The 19,518-nt window shown below is 37.9% G+C and overlaps 1 protein-coding gene across 1 annotated transcript in view; it reads left to right on the top strand.

Moving 5' to 3' along the window:
* MDFIC2 (MyoD family inhibitor domain containing 2) overlaps window positions 1-19,518 on the top strand; it is a 239,452-nt gene that overhangs the window by 47,315 nt on the left and 172,619 nt on the right. Inside the window, exon 2 of the mRNA XM_060111498.1 lies at window positions 9,024-9,062. Within this exon, the coding sequence (XP_059967481.1) occupies window positions 9,024-9,062 (39 nt within the window). The remainder of the gene's footprint in view (window positions 1-9,023; window positions 9,063-19,518) is intronic.

Genomic DNA, 19,518 nt, shown 5'->3' with positions numbered 1-19,518 from the left:
TAAGTCTCCCCATCACCATGAAAGTCACCCTCAACCTTCCAGATCTAATCTAGTTCCATCCTTGTAAGAAATATTGCCTATACCCTACTGCTAAGATGGTATGACATTTCACCCTATGCAGGCTAAAGGATATCTCAAAATGGAAATTCAACTATAGAGGAAATATTATCATTATGTCTGAAAAAGGAGGGAAATGACAAAAAGTTAGAAGGAAAGAGAAAATCAATTCAATGGTGAGGGAATAAATTCATTCAAGCAGTGTGGATTAAACTCCTACCATTTGCTTGACTCCATATTCAGTACCCAGGAAAACACATTTAAAAACAATTATCTATCCTTTATGGCAGTTAGGGAAACAGACAGACACCAATTATTATGATAGGACCTAAGCCTTACATTGTTCAAGAATATTCTGTCCAGGACCTATAATTATAAATTTTTGAGCAGAGAGTCATGTCTCAACATAATATTGTGCATTACTATTCTGTGAGGAGGAAAGAGATTTACAATCTTTACGATGGTAAGGTTGTTGTAAGGATAAGAAAAAGTTAAAGTTCTACTGGTTTTTCTCTAAAACCTTCTTTCCCCAATTATAATCTACTTTCTAAACAATACACGAAGCCTTGCTTTTATGGTGAAGATAGCCAGATTAAATGCAGGATGCCTAGTTAAGTTTAAATTTCAGCTAAATGATGCGTAAGTTTTTAGTATTAAGTATGTCCCACATATTGCGTGGGACCTCCTTCTCCTAAAACTTTTGCTTCATCTACCAGAAATGCAAATTTCACTGGCCATCCTGTATTTTTATTTGGTATTTTTAAATTTAACATGGTAACCCTATTTATAGGGGTGCCCATCCAATCCTCAGACACCCCACTTTGAGTGCACTGTATGTGGTCTTAACGAACACAGTGGATCACACAGTGACTGAGATACAAAGCAGTCTCCTCGGCCTTGTGTTTACCACAACATTGCTTCTCAAGCCTGCAGGCTTGGACAGCTGAGTTCCCAGCTCACTTTCCTAAACTATTTCTGGTTTATCACACAAGTAACAAAATGTGACCTTTATCCTTCTCTTCTCCTGAAGAAAACAGAAATTTTCTAAAGGGGTAAAAATAGCCGAAATTAAAAAAGACTATGAACTATTCCAGAATCTTGAGGCTGTCAATACTTTATGCTTTTAAATAGTTGCCATGGTTCACCCCAGAAGCATCTGCATATTTCTGTGGTTTTCTTCGTGGTGTGTAGTGAACTTTGATATCTTTGAGGAATAAAAGAACTCTCTATCTGTCTATCTACACATATATATTTAACAATGCAAGTTATTGTTATATAAATGTAGGCTGTTGTCAATTTCAGTTCCCTGCCATATCAAAAGAACAAAGCAGGCAGGAAGAGCAAGAGGATGATCTAATATGCCTACGCTAATAACAAAGCCAGTGTCCTAAACTGGCAGTGGCAGCCCTCTTCTGCAGAGATTGTTTTTTACACCATCAGTAGACATTTTACAAAATTGGATGGTGACAGGAAGAGTACATTTTAAATTGTCAACCTTCATGATGTCCTTTTGAAGAATAGCAATTACATAACTCAGGGAGCTTTATTTTGCATTTGAAAAAATATGTATCTAAAGGAGTTTGCAGGGTTATGCAAGACTCCACATTCTGAATTCTTTGTAGAAATTAAAGTCCCTTATTTTTTCCTGTAATCTCATATCCTTTTTTTATCCACTTCCTAGTTAAGGTGGGAATCAATATTAAGCAAGTAGTACAGAATTAAAACTGTTTTTGATTTAAATGAACAAATTCATTTAAAGAGGCCATCAACCATATGCCATTCCTTAACCAAATTTAAAGTCCAGTCTGTAAGTTTCCAAGGATCACACACCTATTTTATCTCTATGGCATTAAAAAGTTTGCTTATAATATTCTAATATTTTGTTAAAGTTTTAAGTTGTTTCCTCTTACGAAATGAGAGAGGGAAATATTATGTAAAAGTAATTTTATATCACCCAAAAGTCATTTGGTCTTTTTCTTCTAATTCTCATCTTTTTTTGAAATAATTTTAGAAAAAAAAAAAAACTCTTTAAAAAATGCAGACAATGCCAAGAGAAACGCATTGCAAGTACCCTAAATAGTTAATGTATTTTCTAAATGAATGATTTAAAATAGCTATTAAAGGAGAGGAAATGAGCTTAGGTTTCTAGTAATGACTTCTCCTCTTCAAAATGAAATCTGTAAATCCCTGATTGCAATTCCAAATCCCCAAAGGACCAGCAGTTCTGGGACCAGGGCTCACTGGCTTTATGTCTAATAGCACCAGATAAGTAGCATGATTTTTATATATGTAATTTGGGAGAATATTCAGAATTTATAGTCCCGGAGACAATTTATGAATGAATTTCCTTTTTAAAATACATTATTCTGAAAATCAACTTTTCCACCCAAATTGTAAGCAGAGCACACAGGAATGTGAGAGGCATGGATATATACATAGAGAGACATATGTATATATATTTATATATGCATGCACACACATGCATGAAATATAAGTACCATTTTATTCATAAGAGCATAATGATTCAGCCTGTGATTGTTAATAAAAATGCATTTCTAACCATCAAATTTGAGTCTATTATTCTAAGTTAATTGCATTTGCCCTAAAGAGACTTACAGCTGGCTGTCAGCCTGTTTGTGTCAGTTTCGTTTTATTCATCAGTCAATCTTGTCTCCTCTTCTTTTTTACATCCCATATATTGATCAAATAGATTTGTTAGCATCCCTCCACAGCTTTCACAGCATTTAAAAAAATAAAAAATAACCTCGATATTATCATCAGATACATCTGATGACTTCATTCGTTTGCGTGTTATCTTCAGTGTTATTTCAGTAGCAAATAGATGCCCTTTGGACAAGCCCATAAGATTGCCATTAAATATAACAGATGTAACTCACTCAAAGCGGCATTGAGAAAAAGTTAAATGGGAGAAAGTGAACAGCGGCAGTGGTCAGCGGCATCTCCGCTTTTCAGTTGGAATAGAGGATACTCATCGCGGTAAACATTAGTTCTTTACTGGAGTGTATTATGGAGTAAAAAGCATCTTGTTAAAATTCATCCTCAGAAGAGAATGTACTATTAGATGGTGAAGTGGATTGAAGAAATAAATGGGCACCATGTTCCCACTGGAGCCAAAGAAAACCAGTGGGGGAAACAGAAGAGCAGGGAGGTTAGGGTAGAAAAGTAGTTAAGGTGAAAATCTGCAAAGAATTAGAATCTTCCTTGTGTGAGTCAAGTTGCTTAGAGAGGAGATAAAAGGCATCACAGGGTGAGGAGATAATTAGCAGATCAGAAGCAAAGCAGTTTAAAAGGTGACCCTTACCTCCTCTGTTACTCAGTCTAAGAAACTATAGACAATTATTACAGTATTTTCTCCAGGGATGTGTGATACAGTTTCTCCACATATCCTCCAAGACACAAAGCTCTCTCAGCATTGTCATTGCATTGCCTGAGTTCAGTGCTTTTTATGGAAATTCCTTTACATCACGCCAGCCTTGTCTTTCAACCTTGCTTTAGATCAGTGATTCTCAAATGGGGTGATTTCACGCCCCCCAGGGGACATCAGGAATACCTGCAGACATTGGGGGAAGGTGTTACTAACACCTGGTGAGCAGAGGCCAGCTACGCTGCTACTCACCCCACTGTGCACAAGACAACCTCCACGACAAAGAGCTACCCACCCCAAATGACAATAGTGCCGAAGTTAAGAAACCCGGCTTTAGATGGCTGACTGAAATACACGTAAAGCTAAAAAACAAAACCTACATCACAGTACAGCAGCAGTGCAGTGCGCAGGATTTTAGCAACTCTGAGAGGCAGAGAGCAGTCCAGGGACTGCACATGGGATTTCACACTCGCCTATTAAATAATACAATTCATTTACCTAGACCCCAGGAACAGTGGAGCAAAATACAACCCCAATTTTGAGGAGAACAAAGAAAAATGAAAATCATGGCTTGAGAGGAGACATTTCAAAGACCTCCAAGACAAACCAACTGAAAAATCTCCAATCAAAAGACTCCGCAAGAAAATTGCATCACAGCCCCTAATCCTCAACAGACCTTAACAAGATGTTCATGAGCCAAAGACTCATGTCTGCAGAAGACAAAAGACATAGGAAACAATATAGTCTAGAGAAGGATTATTGTTAAGAGGCAGGAGAAAGATAAAACAGATTCCTCCACCTTACAATTAGAACGCCTAAAAAGAATAACCAGAAATATGCTCAAAACCGTGTTACAGTAACTGTTATATCTCTCTGCTCTTGGGAAATTAATATTTAGGTTAGACCTGGGGCAATATTTTTAAAACCTTTTTTTTGATGAGTGCTTTTACCCCACCTGACTAGACACCCCTGCCTGGCACAGATGGCCAAGACATTTGCTTTTTTAAATACTCCATATTTCCACAGCCACCCACCAGACAAAAATTAGATTACCAATGCTTGTGTAAACTTTCCAAGCTCTGACACAATAAGATTCCAGGAAATGTACATGCACAGCTAAAAGCAGCATTATACATAATGCACTGTAATTCCAACAGACAAGTTGCTATCTTCGATAGATATACACACTTTCCATGCCAAACACATGAACGTCAATACATTTTTCTCAAGTTAAAATGGAAACCATTTAACAGATATAATGGGCACAATGAATTTCATTTTGCATTACTAATGCAGCAGAGGAGAAGGGAAGCTTTGGCAAGGATTGCAGTAAGACCAAGAAAAACAGGAAACAACTTAGAAGCTATCATGGCTGTGCAAGCTATTGCCCTAAAGCATGGTCATGAACCCAAGGGCCACTGAGACTTCATATTCTCAAAACTCTAATTCCACATAAACAAATTTTTGACTCATGGGAAAAAAAGTAAAACATGGACAAAAGAGTGGCTGCATTTTTCGCAAAAAGGTCAAGAGAACGTCACCATCTTTTTTTCCCACAGTTCCTGAAGAGATGTTATCATGACTAACTTGATTTTAGGGGAGATAAATTGGAGGCAAATGAATTAAATGATGTGTCATGTGAAAGGGAATTAGGAAGATAACCCAGGAGCCCAAATCCCCAGCCTCTGCTTTTACCACCAGAAATACGTATCCCCCAAGACTCCTTTTCATCACTGTTAAAAAAAAAAAAAAAATCAAAACCAGCAATTACTTCACTGGCCCTTACCTTTATCTTAAAGTCTTTCTGGCACCTAAAATAGTTTACTTCAATCATTGCACACCAAAGAATTTTTTGGTGCTTTCTACTAGATTTAGATAGTAAACTCTGAAGCCCTAGATAAACATTATTATGCAATTTAGAATAAAGGTTTTGAGCACAGGCTTATTGCAATCAGGCAGACCTCACTTCCAAGCTGATCTCTCCTACTTAGTGAGATGGGCAAACTGAGTGACTTTGAGCAAATTCTGTTATCAGAGTTTCACTTTCTCCATCCATAAAATGGGTGTATAACAGTACTTATATTAATGGTTTTGGGAAAGGATTCAATGGGGCCATGTGTGTAAAACATTAGGTAAATTAATAGTAGTAAAGTCTAGCAGCAGCAGGAACCCTTCCTGGGTTCAAATCCCTGCTTCCACAGCTTCCTGGCTCTGAGAACTTGGATAAAATCTCCATTTCCTCACCTCTATAATGAGGATAGTAATAATAATACCTTATAGGACTGTTACGAGAATGAAAGTGACATCATAATAAAAACGGCTTAACAATTCCTAACCTAAAGCACATTACATTTTAACCATAATCATTCTTTCCATCATATTTACAAAGGGGATTTAACATCTTTAGTATTAGGCTCCAAAATAATTGATGAAAGTATCTCAAAATGTAAATGCATATATAGAGATAAACTTGGAAAGAAACCAACTGGAGGAACAACACAAGACTTTCTTCATTATGTTTATCATGAGTTCCAGCAAGGATCTGTCTTTCTTTGATCTTATTTTTGCCCTTAGAAAAATAAAAACACATCTCAACACAGTGAAGTTTTAAAAGTGGAAATATGACAATATTCAGAAAGCTCAGACCTAGCAAGTCTTCAAAAATGCTCCCACTTCCAGCAACTGATGACTTTTTTGGCTAATGTGCCATACATGGTACCTCACCTAGTTACAGAAGTCAGCATCACCACAGTCAGTCCCATGGCTAAAACTGATGTGACAGCAAATTGGCTATAAGATGTACAAAATGGTGGACACAAAAATGAAGAGTATCTTTGACTGTGAAAGGTCAAGATGAGTTAGTAAGCTATTAACTTGGCTCAGTTTTCAAATGATGAGTCAACTTTTATGAGAAACATTCAGTGTTTTCAAACTGCTTATCAAGATTCTAATTCTGTCATCTTAAAGGCCTATATTACTCAAAATTTTAGAACACCACTTAACATCTTAGTTGTCACAGTGATGTGACCTGGAATATGAAAATAACTCAAACTTTTGGCTTGTTTTTGTCTCTCCATGCAGAATAAACTTTTCAAAATGAGGGGCTTCTAAGGTGTACCATGTTTAGCCAGATAAAAAATAAACCAGATTGGTATGACAGTCAGCAGTAGAAAGAGAAACAAATTAAGTACTTATAATTAAAGATTGAGGAATGAAAGAATTCACACTTTCTTAGAGCTATTATTTCAGACAGTCTGGTGTCAGAATTAAAAGCCAACCAGTGCATCTGTTTACATTGCCAAGGATTTTCACAGTAAGAAGGGCTAGGAAACACATATTTTTTAATTAGGGTCCAAATCCCAAAGAACACCTAAAAAATAGGATGTCAAAAATAAACGTTCTTGTGATTTGTATTCTCCAATGTCTAAACAAAGACAAAAAATTATGTTTCTTACTTCTCCTTTATAAACGCAAGTGAAAGGAAAAAAAAAAGAGAGAGAGAGAAAAGAAAAGAAAAGAAAAGTAATTCTGTTGCTTTGGCCACAGACTCCTTTCTTTGTTATCCTGCTTGTTTCTGGCTTAGCTACTGCTTTTCTTTCCCAGGATGAAATAATATAGGAAAAGCCGATTAAGGAAAACTTCACTCACACAGAAGGTTCACCAAGATGGCTCAGTTACCAAGCCTTAAAAGCTGAATTACAATGGCCACCTAGAATGACCATTCTATACTTTAAAGTACATCTCCATCTGAAAAATTTCAGTTAACTCTTTGCTTATCTTGAGCTTTGAATTAAAGGAAAGTCCTCTTTAAAATCCACAGTGATGGATCGAATATTGTAGTACTCAAATCTACCATTAGCTTATTTTTACTTCTCACCAGCAAAATTAGAGGTATTTTCTGCAATTTCAAAGATCACTCTTTTGGTCAGTTGAAAAAAATATATAAAACGTAGTATTCTGTACACAAAAGTGAATAGACGTCTTTCCCTCATCTATTTATTCAACAGGTATTTATTCATCATCTATTATTTGCCATACGCTGGGCTCGTTGCTGGGAAATACTGAACTAAACAAGACATCACTGCATATAGCATATAATCATAACACAAGGTGTTACCATCTCTAATATTGGAGGTATAGGGTTCTGGGAAGTGCTTACCAGTAGAAGAGGACTAGGATAGACTTGAGAGATGATCAGCCCTCACATCTTTTATTTGACAGAGGAGGAAACTAAGATCTAAAAAGATTGAGTTGCATAATCCCAGAGCTCTTTAGTGGAAAAAAATCACAGGACTAGAATTCATGTCTCCAAATTCAAATCTCAAACTCCCTATATAGCAATACACTTCTCCCCAGAACATAATTTTCCTGAAAACAATAATGCCAAGCCATGAATGTCAAAGCAGTTGACTTGTTGGAAATATGCTTTGAGATCAAAGGGTCAACATTCTTCCTAATTGTATGGCATTCCAGATGGTGGAGAGGGAGGGCTCAGAGGTCAGACCCAACTGGATCCTAACCTTAACTCGACCATACCTAACTAACTAGTGACCTTGGAGAAGAATGAAACTCTGAAAATCATCTGGATTTAAAAAAAATCTTCCAAGTCAGGATCACAATATCTACATGAAATGGGTAAATTTCATGAAAGAAATTGAGTAGAAACTAAATATACATAAATTTTTGTCCCCTCTTCTCACTCATATAAATTGAACAGAACTGACTGAAAGACCAGGTTAGCAGAAACCACACCTCAGTTTCTTTATTTCTTACCAGTTATTTTAGCATAAGATCCAGCCTCCAATTTTAATCCATTTTTGTAGGTCATTTTTGGCATACCTCCACATAATTTAACATTTCTACTCTGTGAGTGTTTTGGGAGTTAGAAAGCAGAGATTAAACAATTGAATTTAGAGAATTTCATCAGCATACATCCTCTAAAGAGAGATGGGAAGGAAAACAAAAGTCAGAAGAAAATATTTAAAATGAATAAAGCCTCCTATATAATGTCGTGGGCCTCTTTCCATTACAGAACACAGAAAGCCAACTAGCATAGGTAAAGGGAATTTGTAGATTCACATATCTAGGATGTCCAGGAGTAGATAAGCTTCAGATGTAAGTGAATCCAGGGACCCAAATGATGAATTCAGTACTTTGTCTTTACTTTTTCTTGGCTCTTTGGCTCCCTGATTTGGCTTTATTCTCAGGCTTTTTACACAAGGCAGGAAAGATGGCTTCTGTCAGTCACAAGCCTACATTATCTTTCTACCTCACAAAGGAGGAGAGAACCCTCACTTCCATCAGGCTAATCTCAAGTCTCAGGGAGCAACCTGATTGGTACTGCCTGGTTCTTAGAGCCATCCCACAACAAACCTCTATGGCTGGGAAACAGAGGACATGGGTTACCATGTCTCTGTACACGGAGCACTGATGGACAAGACCATTCCACTCAAGCTACATGGAATAGGTCCTCCGTTGGAAAGTGGGTTTCTCTTTCCTGATAAAGGGAGTAAAGGGATCCTGGAAAGGCAAAAAAATGGATATCCACTCAAATAATTATTTTTAATTTCCCTTCTTTTAGGATCATCCAGCTCAATTCAAAATCCTCTGGAAGACCCTGGTAGGTTCATTTTATTTCTTTGTAATAGCTTCCTATACTGGCTAATGGGTACTTTTGGTGCAATATGATAAGGGAAGGACTCCATCTTTGTCCACACCCACAGTATAGTGGCCACAGTACTGGCACACACATCATCACACATTTGCATTATTCAAGGCATACTGCAATCAGTTCTTACCTTGAAGGTGCTTATACCCTATCTCTGCAAACATGTTAGGTCACAAAAGTTTAAAAATCATGTACTCATTTATACAATACATGGATTCAGAGTCTATGTTTAGGACCCTATGTTCAGCGTTGAGGGATGACAAAAACCTCAGTCTCTGTCCTCTAAGGACTGAGGAATCTCTCAAAGATATCACTTGAAGCTGGAATTTGCAAAGAGGACTCCATGTATAATTAACATCTGAGCTGGGTTTGGGGGCATAAGTAGAAGTTTCACTGTTAGGCATGTACAAAGAGGCCAAGACAGAAAAGTTGAAATGTGCTTTCTCGCTTAGTGAAAAGATGACACAGAAGAATGGGGAATAAATAGCAAGGTAGCTTTTAAGCATTCAGCAGTGAAAGTCTGCCTAAATATGTCATGGTTCTCCAGTAGGAGGCAGTACTGTGCTCCAGTTCTTCAGGGCTAAAGGAGCACGACGCACTACTGAGGGGAAAAAAAAATCCAATGTCACGTTGACAAATACAGTACGGCCCATTTACATTAAGTAAAAATCAGACATGCATATGTTCGTTAATGTAGATAAAAGGTCTAGAAATGAGTTATCCCAAACTGAAAATAGGAACAACCTCCATAAAGAGTAGTAAGAATGAAGCAAGCAGCACAAGGTGGGAATTTTCCTTTGCTTTTACACTTCCGTAACACTTAAGCTCTTTTTTTTTCCACAATAAAATTTTATCTACATGTTGCTTGCCTAATAAATAAATATTGTTTACATAGAAGGAAGTTTTTGATCAAAATAAGGACCAAAATAACACTGGCAGGATAAGGAGTGTGAACTTTTAAAAATTAATGTTCTTGTTATTTTTGGTTGTCAGTGGGGTAGATAGCCAATACCCTGAGCAAGACATTAGGAAGAGTAACATTTGGCAGGTGGGATTATCTTCAAGCCAATAAACAAATAGGCAGGTAGAACTCTTTGGAGGTCATTACATAGATAAATACATATATTTTGTAGGTGTATATGTATATATAAATTAAACAAATATATAGCCTAAATAAATATATTTTATATAGGAGGTTATTCCAAATACATATAATGAACATATATAATAATGAATATATATAAATGAATATTAAGAGTTAGGGAGAGAGAAGAAAGACAAGTTCTTTTCTGAGTATGAGGGATTTTAAGATATCACAGAAATGCCTTTAGGGATGTTTGCTTGCAAAGTGTCTTAAAGACACCACATCTGGATATGGAGATCACAACAAGCAGAGTCGGATTTCAGGTTAGATGTGGCAGTCATCTACATGAAGACGAGAAGTGAAGTAATGAATGAGGTCAAAAGGTCATCAGGGAATAAATGAGGTCAGCAAGGGAAAGAGTGAAGAGGGCCTAAGGCAAAGCTTTGAGAAGGATCATCCATTAAGAGAAGAGAAGCAATGCACTGGCTCATTCATTCACAACTAATTTTTTTCAAGGACCCTGAGCCAAACACTGTAGGTTTTGAGGACAGAATAGAGTGGTGGAAAAAATGGCATGGTGACTGCCCACAGGGACTTATAACCACTGGAATGAGCACGCCCACTAACATGAACTGAACGCTTCGTGACTTTGCAATGGCATTGAAGCATCACGTCAACCTTAAAACAATGTCATTATCATCTCCTCTCTATGGATGAAGACATGAGGCTTAGTGAGGTGGGCAATATGTCCCAAGTCATACAGCTATGAAGTGGCAGGGACTTGATTTGAACGCCAAGTTTATCTACCACCACAACCCATAAGCCTGTGTAATGCTGCAAAGTGGCCAACCAAGGGGTCATAGAAGAAACATGAGAATAGGAAAACAAAAAACAAAAAACAGCATTCTATGCTAAAGAAGACAGGGACAGAGTCATGGGCCTGCTAAGCCATGTCATCAAGGAGGAGGGAAACTGATGCAAGATCACTGATTTGATGATTAGAAAGTCATATATTCATTCATTTAGTCACTCAACCAATATGTATTAAGCAGCCAGCGTGTATTACCGCATGGGCTTTGAAAGATCAGTTTTACTTGTGTGGGGATGGAAGCCAATTGTGAAGGATTAAGGAACAAGTAGATGGTAAAATCACTTGCGTTAAGGACTCCTCTGAGGAATTGGGTGATGGAAAAATTAGCTTAAGAAGGATTTTCAGGCTATGGTGTACCTAAGCAAGCACGCAGAGGCAGGATGGAGTCAGTAGAGAGAGTGAAAATACAGGGAAAGAGGATGATGGTGAATACAGATGCTTCCTATGGATGGAGAAAGAGAAGGAGACGCAAACTCCTGAGGCAGAAGGTTATCTTTAAAAGGAGGAGGGTCCCTTTTCCTCTGATAGGGGACAGAAGAAAATATAAAGGAACTGAGAAATGCTGCTGTAAAATGCAATCATAGGAAACTGTACCAGTAAGATTTTATGTGCACACTTGTAGACATTGGTTCTCGACCCTGGCTACACACTAGAATCATCTTGGCAGTTGTTACAAACTGTGATGCTTCGACTGAACTCCAGACCAATTAAATCAGAAAAATGTGAGGTTTCTTCAGGCTGAGGATATCCAAGGCTGTAAAGAGGACTTGGCAAGGTGTGACTAGGGGGGAGGTTACATGTGATAACAACTTGAGTAAGATCTGAAAAACTAGGATCCAATAAAGAAATGAATGTGCCTAAAATAAAGGAAGGAAGGAAGAAGTGGGCAAGAGAATAGAAACACTAGTATGTGGGCAGATGACAAAGGATCCTTATAAATTTCCAAATTGCTGCAAAGTAGATACATGTGCATCCCATTACTTACGACCATAAACTGTACTAAGCACGGGTCTTAACAGTACTACTCTCTTTTGTATTCCCAATCAATCTGCATCAGAGTCCCTAGCATACAGTGGATACTCAACAAACATTAGTTGAATGAATAACTTAATTAAAAAACAAATGTATAACTCAGGTGGCAGCCCAGCCCTCTCTTCAAGTATCTAGAATCCTTGAGAAAGGTGGAATCGTCTCATACGCAATCCCAAGTCACTCACTGCAAATACTTCTCCCATCTCAGATCTACATGGGGCCTCAGCTGGTTTCAGGGGATATGATTTCAACCTCTTTATTCCATCAACAATAGGTCATGTGGGTAATCGATTTTTACTAAAGTTTTACAAAAGTGAGAAAACAATGGGGAGGAGGGCTTTATCAGCAAAACACCAGCCAGCAAGCAATTTAAAATTAGCTATTAGACAGCCACAGTGTTAACTACGTCACTTGGCCATTCTCAGTGGCCCTTATTCCATGCTGAGTCCTTGCCTCCTGCCATCTTGCTGCACTCTTATTTCTGTCAAGCTTCACCAGTACCACCCAAACCACAAATTTCACCTTTTCTTATGCAGAGCAGTTTCATTATGACTATCTCCTAAACGGAGGCTTGGGGGGAATCTCACTTTTAGTACCTAAACTTTCCCAGAAGTGCTTTTGCCAAACCAAAGGTTAGATATTAACCCCAACCTTTTTAGGGCCCCAAACTTTCATAGCCAGTTATGGTTTTAAATGATCTTTTCCTTCCTTCCATACAAAAGAATGAATCATCCTGGGAAGACAAATGGAAAATCTCCAACCCAATAATAAATGAGGCCCCATGAGGGAATAAACATTCATCATTGGAAGTCCACGGAATACGTATACACATTACTGTTGAGAATCATCCTTACCTTCCTTATTGGGGCGTCTCAAAATTAGTGTCTTTGTCTGTGAATGTCATCATCGTATCCAGTCACATGAGTAGTGATGTGAATACAGCGGGCACTCAACACAGACGCACTAATCATGAGGATAAAGGGTAAAGATGAGATACTCTCTGAGATTTTATACCTTATAATAATAGTGGTAATAATAGCTGCTTTGTATGTCCAAAGCCGTTTAAAAGCATTAACATTTCACATGGCCACACATCCTCGGAAAGCAGATCAATATTTATTCTTCCAAGTGTGTCGAGTATACAGTTGTGGCACCTCGAGGTGAGAGTGTCACCCTGCCAGTGTGAGCCTCAGAACTTGGAAATCACATCCCCAGTTCATTATGTCAGAATAATAAAGTGACCCTGGCTGGCTGAATGTATTCATTAATGGCTGGGGTGGGGGGGAAGCAGGCGGAAGGAGCAGACAATAAGGCTTTGGGAACTCACAGCGCTAAAGAGCGGGCAAGGAAACACTACTATTTGGTGTTGCATCAGCTCTGGAAGGGAAAAAGATACACACACACACACACACACACACACACACACACATACACACATCACACATCACAGTCCTGTTTAGTCCTTTCCAATGAGAATTTATTTTTGTAACTCCTGGTCCAAGTAATTTTATTGTCACTGATTGGAAGGGGAGGGGGATGGTAGTAAGAACTTCCTTCTGGAGTCTCTCTCTCTCTCTCTCCCTGCTTAGTGTGTGTTTTGCTGATTACGCAAATCGACCTTAATTAGGAACTAAGTAGAAAAGAACTCTGCAAGGTTTCCTTAAGCAGCGTCAAAACGACCACAGCCCATTCTCAGAGCCCATTAAGAGGTAATCAACCAACGCAACTAACAAGTCACTCAGACCAGACTTTTGGAATTTGGCTCTTTTGTTCTGTCAGTTTGAAGAGCGCTGGGCGAGTGATGCAATTTAGAAGGGAGCTCTTTCAGAGCTTTCACTCAGGAATACATCGGGAGCTCTGGGGGTAGAGCTTACTTAGCTCAGAAAAAGGGAAAGAATGCAAGTTTGCATTGACAGCTTGATCCCAGAGAGAGGCTGAGGGGCTGCTTGTCTGGCGGGTCCTCTGGGTGTGGATGAGGCACGGGTAGGATCCCTCGTCTTAAGTGAACGTGCGCCTCCCATATTAAAAGAACAATTACCTTCCTGTGCACTGCTCGCTGTTTGCTACTGCTGTTTCCTTCAATAAAACCTCTTTTCACTTGCCAATGGGAACCTGTCAGGCAATAGTATTTTTCAGGCATGATACACTTACTACAATGCCCTTGTGAGCTTTTAATACATTTACAGTTGATAACAATAGGGCTGTTTTGTCAGGAAAGGTAAAAGAAAAGTATTTGTTACAAATGCAGAGCAATGGCAAGACAGGATGGACCAGTGTTGCTGTGCTTCGTGGCTGCTGGTCCCTCCTAAGTGTCAATCCAGCTGCCGGAGAGCAGGGAAAAGGAGCAAAATGTGATCAGGGTGTGGTCTTTTTATTCAAATTGAAATTCACCTTTTTTTTCCTAACATAAATACATTTTATAGACAATATATTGTTTCAGGGAGTAGAACAGATATTCTTCTTTGGTGATTACTTATTGATTTTCTTTTGTCTATAACAATTTAAAGTACTTTATTGCTTACATTTAAATAAATGCTAAATCAATAGTAAGTTATACAACTATATAGTAGATATATGTATAGAGACATTATCCAGAATACATGCCCTGGTCAGAATGGAGACTTGTAGAAATGCTCACTTTAGATGACTCTTATAAGAGCAGAAATGTGAAGAAATAAAAAGATCTTACATTTCATCCTCAATGCTCAATTCTTTTTAACATCTTTATTGGAGTATAATTGCTTTACAATGGTGTGTTAGTTTCTGCTTTACAACAAAGTGAATCAGCTATACATATACACATATCCCCATATCTTCTCCCTCTTGTGTCTCCCTCCCACCGTCCCTATCCCACCCCTTTAGGTGGTCACAAAGCACCGAGCTGATCTCCCTGTGCTATGCGGCTGCTTCCCACTAGCTAGCTATTTTACATTTGGTAGTGTATATATATGTCCATGCCACTCTCTCACTTCGTCCCAGCTTACCCTTCCCCCTCCCCGTGTCCTCAAGTCTATTCTCTAAGTCTGTGTCTTTATTCCTATCCTGCCCCTAGGTTCTTCAGGCCGTTTTTTTTTTTTTTTTTTTTTTAGATTCCATATATATGTGTTAGCATACGGTATTTGTTTTTCTCTTTCTGACTTACTTCACTCTGTATGACAGACTCTAGGTCCATCCACCTCACTACAAATAACTCAATTTCATTTCTTTTTATGGCTGAGTAATATTCCATTCTATATATGTGTCACATCTTCTTTATCCATTCATCTGTCGATGGACACTTAGGTTACTTCCATGTCCTGGCTATTGTGAACAGTGCTGCAATGAACATTGAGGTACATGACTGTTTGAATTATGGTTTTCTCAGGGTATATGCCTGAGTGGGATTGCTGGAATGTATGGTAGTTCTATTTTTAGTTTTTTAAGGAACTTCCATACTGTTCTCCATAGTGAAGTTCACCTTTTTAATAAAGACCTTTGTTTGTTCAGATCCTCTTGGATGATAACACAAGCCAGGCAGGTGGTGGGCATGCAGCATCCTTATATTTGAATATACATTTGGCCCTTGGATTCACCATGGAGCACTGTCTTTAAAACTCAAGCAAGATGAATTGTTCCATAGATAAACCTCCACTTAAAAGAGATTTCCACCCAAAAACTAGAATCCTCGAGTTATAAACTATAGTTTGCTGTGATCACAGCTCAGGTTTGTTTCGTTAAATGAAACCAGATATTAAATAATAAATAATCAATAGAGAACGTCTATCAGCCAATTTCTAGAGAGATTTCTGTTGTCATTCAAACATCCATTTGGCTAGAGTTTAAAATATATATATATATGAGTCATCTATTATTTGCATAACGGTAACAAGTTGACAGAGATTTTGAGAACCAAATAATAGTTCTAGTGGTCAAAAATAAAGATTTTGATACTATCACACAAATAAATACATATTTTTATGAAGGGACATACTGGTGAAAAGAATTTCTGTTGTCATCCTAAGGGTGAAATGGATCTTCTGCATTATTCTGCAGGATAAAGGGAACTGGGTGTCATTAAACTATGTTCCCCTTCAGGAAAGAAATAATACGTGATATTAGTTGCTCAATTTGTATTACGGTATCTACCAATGGGAGACAATATACAGTGAAGAGGACAGCTCCCATATCTGACAGCATGGATTCAAATCCTGGCCACGATATTGTTAATTCTATGATCTTAAGTAAAATGTCTCCAACTCTCTGAGCCTCAGTTTCTTAACCATTATTGTGTGATGGCAGTAATAGTACCTACTATTATACAACTACATAGTACCACTGTTACAGTATCTACTAAGTACATTTCTTTTTTTTTTTTTTTTTTTTTTTTGCGGTATGTGGGCCTCTCACTGTTGTGGCCTCTCCCGTTGCGGAGCACAGGCTCCGGATGCGCAGGCCCAGCGGCCATGGCTCACGGGCCCAGCCACTCCGCGGCATATGGGATCCTCCCAGACCGGGGCACGAACCCGTATCCCCTGCATTGGCAGGCGGACTCTTAACCACTGCGCCTCCAGGGAGGCCCCTAAGTACATTTCTTATAGGAGAAAATTAAGTAATAAATATATTGTATTTTGTATCAATCCTGCAACCCTATAAATAGTAAATCATTATTATTCTATAATAATTACTGACACATATTTATTGATTACTTATGAGTTGTATTCCAAATTAACATGTTATTAACCAGATTGATTAACAGTAGCTGCTGTAAACAACCCCCAAGTTTCCATGGCCTAACTTAATAAACGTTCACTTGTGGCCACCCAAAGTTCAATGCAGATAAACACTTCTCAGTTGTCTCCTACCACACGGTGACTCAGGGATCCAAGCATTTTTTCTCTTGTGCCTCTGCCATCCCTTGAAGCCCCCTCAGAGTTTTCTACTGTATTCTTTGCTTATATCCGTCCAAGAAGTAAAGAACAAAATGTGGAGAATCACAGGGCGTATTTTAGGGGATAAACTGGAAGTGAGGCACATTATTTCTGGCCGCATCCCTTTGCACAGAACTATGTACATGATCCCACCTAGATGCAAGGGGGCCAAAAAACATACTTTTACTGTGCATCCAGAAAGAAGAAGATTCGGCTCAGTAGACAGCCAGTCTCTGTCACCAACATAAATCTTTATTAGCTAAAGTCAGTACAATTGAGAGTAGTTTCCTTAGCCATATTTGAAGCACTGTGTATGCCAATTTATGCAAATTAGGAGCTTTCTGAATATATAATGTCCTTCTTAGACGCACTGGCGCTGTTGACCACTAAATTCTTTTATACACTCACCTTCCTTGGCTGTGTCTGGGTTTTTCTTCTACCCTCTGACTATTCCTCCTCACTCTTCTTTGCTGATTCCCTGTCTAACATATGTACCAGAATGCTGATAACTGAACTCATTTTTCATAAAAAGTTTTACTTTTTTTTTTCTTTTTCTTTTTTTTTTTTTTTTGCGGTACACAGGCCTCTCACTGTTGTGGCCTCTCCCATTGCGGAGCATAGGCTCCGGACACGCAGGCACAGCGGCCATGGCTCACGGGCCTAGCCACTCCGCGGCGTGTGGGATCCTCCCGGACCGGGGCACGAACCCGTGTCCCCTGCATCGGCAGGCGGACTCTCAACCACTGCGCCACCAAGGAAGCCCTCTTTTTCTTTTTTTAACAAAAGAAAATGTGCATTCTTCCTACTCTTCCTCAGATTCCGCTCTTGACTCATCTTCTCTGGGAAGACCTCTTCTATGATGGAGACTGAGCTGGGTGCCCCTCACCAGTATCCCTGTAACCTCTGTCAGAGCATTTGTTACATGGAATTCTCAGTGTCTCCTTAGCAGAATCTGCTCTTTGGAAGTGATTTGAAAACTGACTTATGTCTTTTATCTGAGTTTCTCCTCCCCTAGTATAATAATATCTACCACATAGCAGGCAATACCATTCACTGAATGAATTAAGGAATTTCAAGGTAAATCCAGCTATACATCTTAGTCAATAAAGAAAACCAAAATACAAATGGAACTTCAGTGCTATCAAAGAATAAATGAGTCATAAAAAAATAAACGGGAGGAATATACATTTACCTTTATAAAAGTATAAAAATCCTTTTTTTTCAATTTTCAACATTTAACACCATACTTTTTAAAAAGTAAACAATCTTGAACGTTGCACCAGTTTCCAGTAAATTGACTTTGGAAATATTTTTCTTTCCTTCATGTATTCATATACTATCACTTGAAGAGGAAAGACAACTTAGAACAAGCCTATCAAAGATCCTTCTCCCAAAACTTGCATGCTATGGTAAAAAAAAAAAAAAAAAAAAAAAAAAAAAGGCCATCTCTGAATCTCTCTTAGTGAAACTTTTCTTTTGGCAGCCTAATAAAATTACAAGACAAATAGTTCCTTCTAAGATACAAGAAAAATATTTATGCTGAAGGTGGGTGACTTTTCAAATTAAACTTTGATTACAAGATTTTTTATCAAGGTTTTTCCATTCATTCACTGTGAAAATATACAGTGTTACATTTTCTTCAGGATTTTTGCATTATTGTCTATTTTACATCTTATTATAAATATTCACCTCTAAAAAATGTCTTTCCTTATAACAAAACTTCTTAAACTTAAGGGTAGTAAAGACTACTGTTAGCACCTTATTCAGTTCCAAATATTAAAATATTTCACACTAAATCCTAATAATTGTGGTGACCTATTCAAACTGATATCATTAAAGTTTCTCCTTTGCATTTAATGTATACTGCATATTCTCTTACCATTATAATACCACTATATTATCAATATTACTTATTATATTACTTATTATAACTTATAATATTACTTATTATATTATCAATATTACTTATTATAACTTACAATATTACTTATTATATTATTCTTAGTATATTATACATACTAAGAATGTTATTTCTTGCCTACTAAGTCTACTTTATCATAGGCAGGGCACCATGATAATTAAAAGCTCATCTTCTTTTCTGGAACCAGACTTCCTGAGTATAAATCCCAGCTCTGCCATTCACCTGCAATTACAATTCATAACTTATATTACCTATCTGTGCCTCAGCCCCCTCATATATAAACTGGATAGTAATAGTCCTTAGCCCATAGGGTTGTGGTGAGGATCATATAAGCTTACACATGAAAAGTCTTGGAACATCTTCTGGCACAACAAAAGCCTCTAGAAATATTTAGCTATTATTACTTATTGAGAGAGTACTATATGTTCCATTGTTCTAAATTTCTTATTTCTGTTTTCCCCCATTCATCCTACTTTAATCTGTCTTCTGGCTTCACCCACCTATTGAAATTTCTCTAGCAAATTGTCACCAAATTACCAAACTCAGTGGTTTGTTTTCCATCCTGAAGTATCCTTGCCTTCTTTACAACATTT

Source organism: Mesoplodon densirostris, chromosome 10, assembly GCF_025265405.1.
Source record: "Mesoplodon densirostris isolate mMesDen1 chromosome 10, mMesDen1 primary haplotype, whole genome shotgun sequence".
Classification (NCBI taxonomy): domain Eukaryota; kingdom Metazoa; phylum Chordata; class Mammalia; order Artiodactyla; family Ziphiidae; genus Mesoplodon; species Mesoplodon densirostris.
This window is presented reverse-complemented; position numbering and strand designations above follow the sequence as displayed.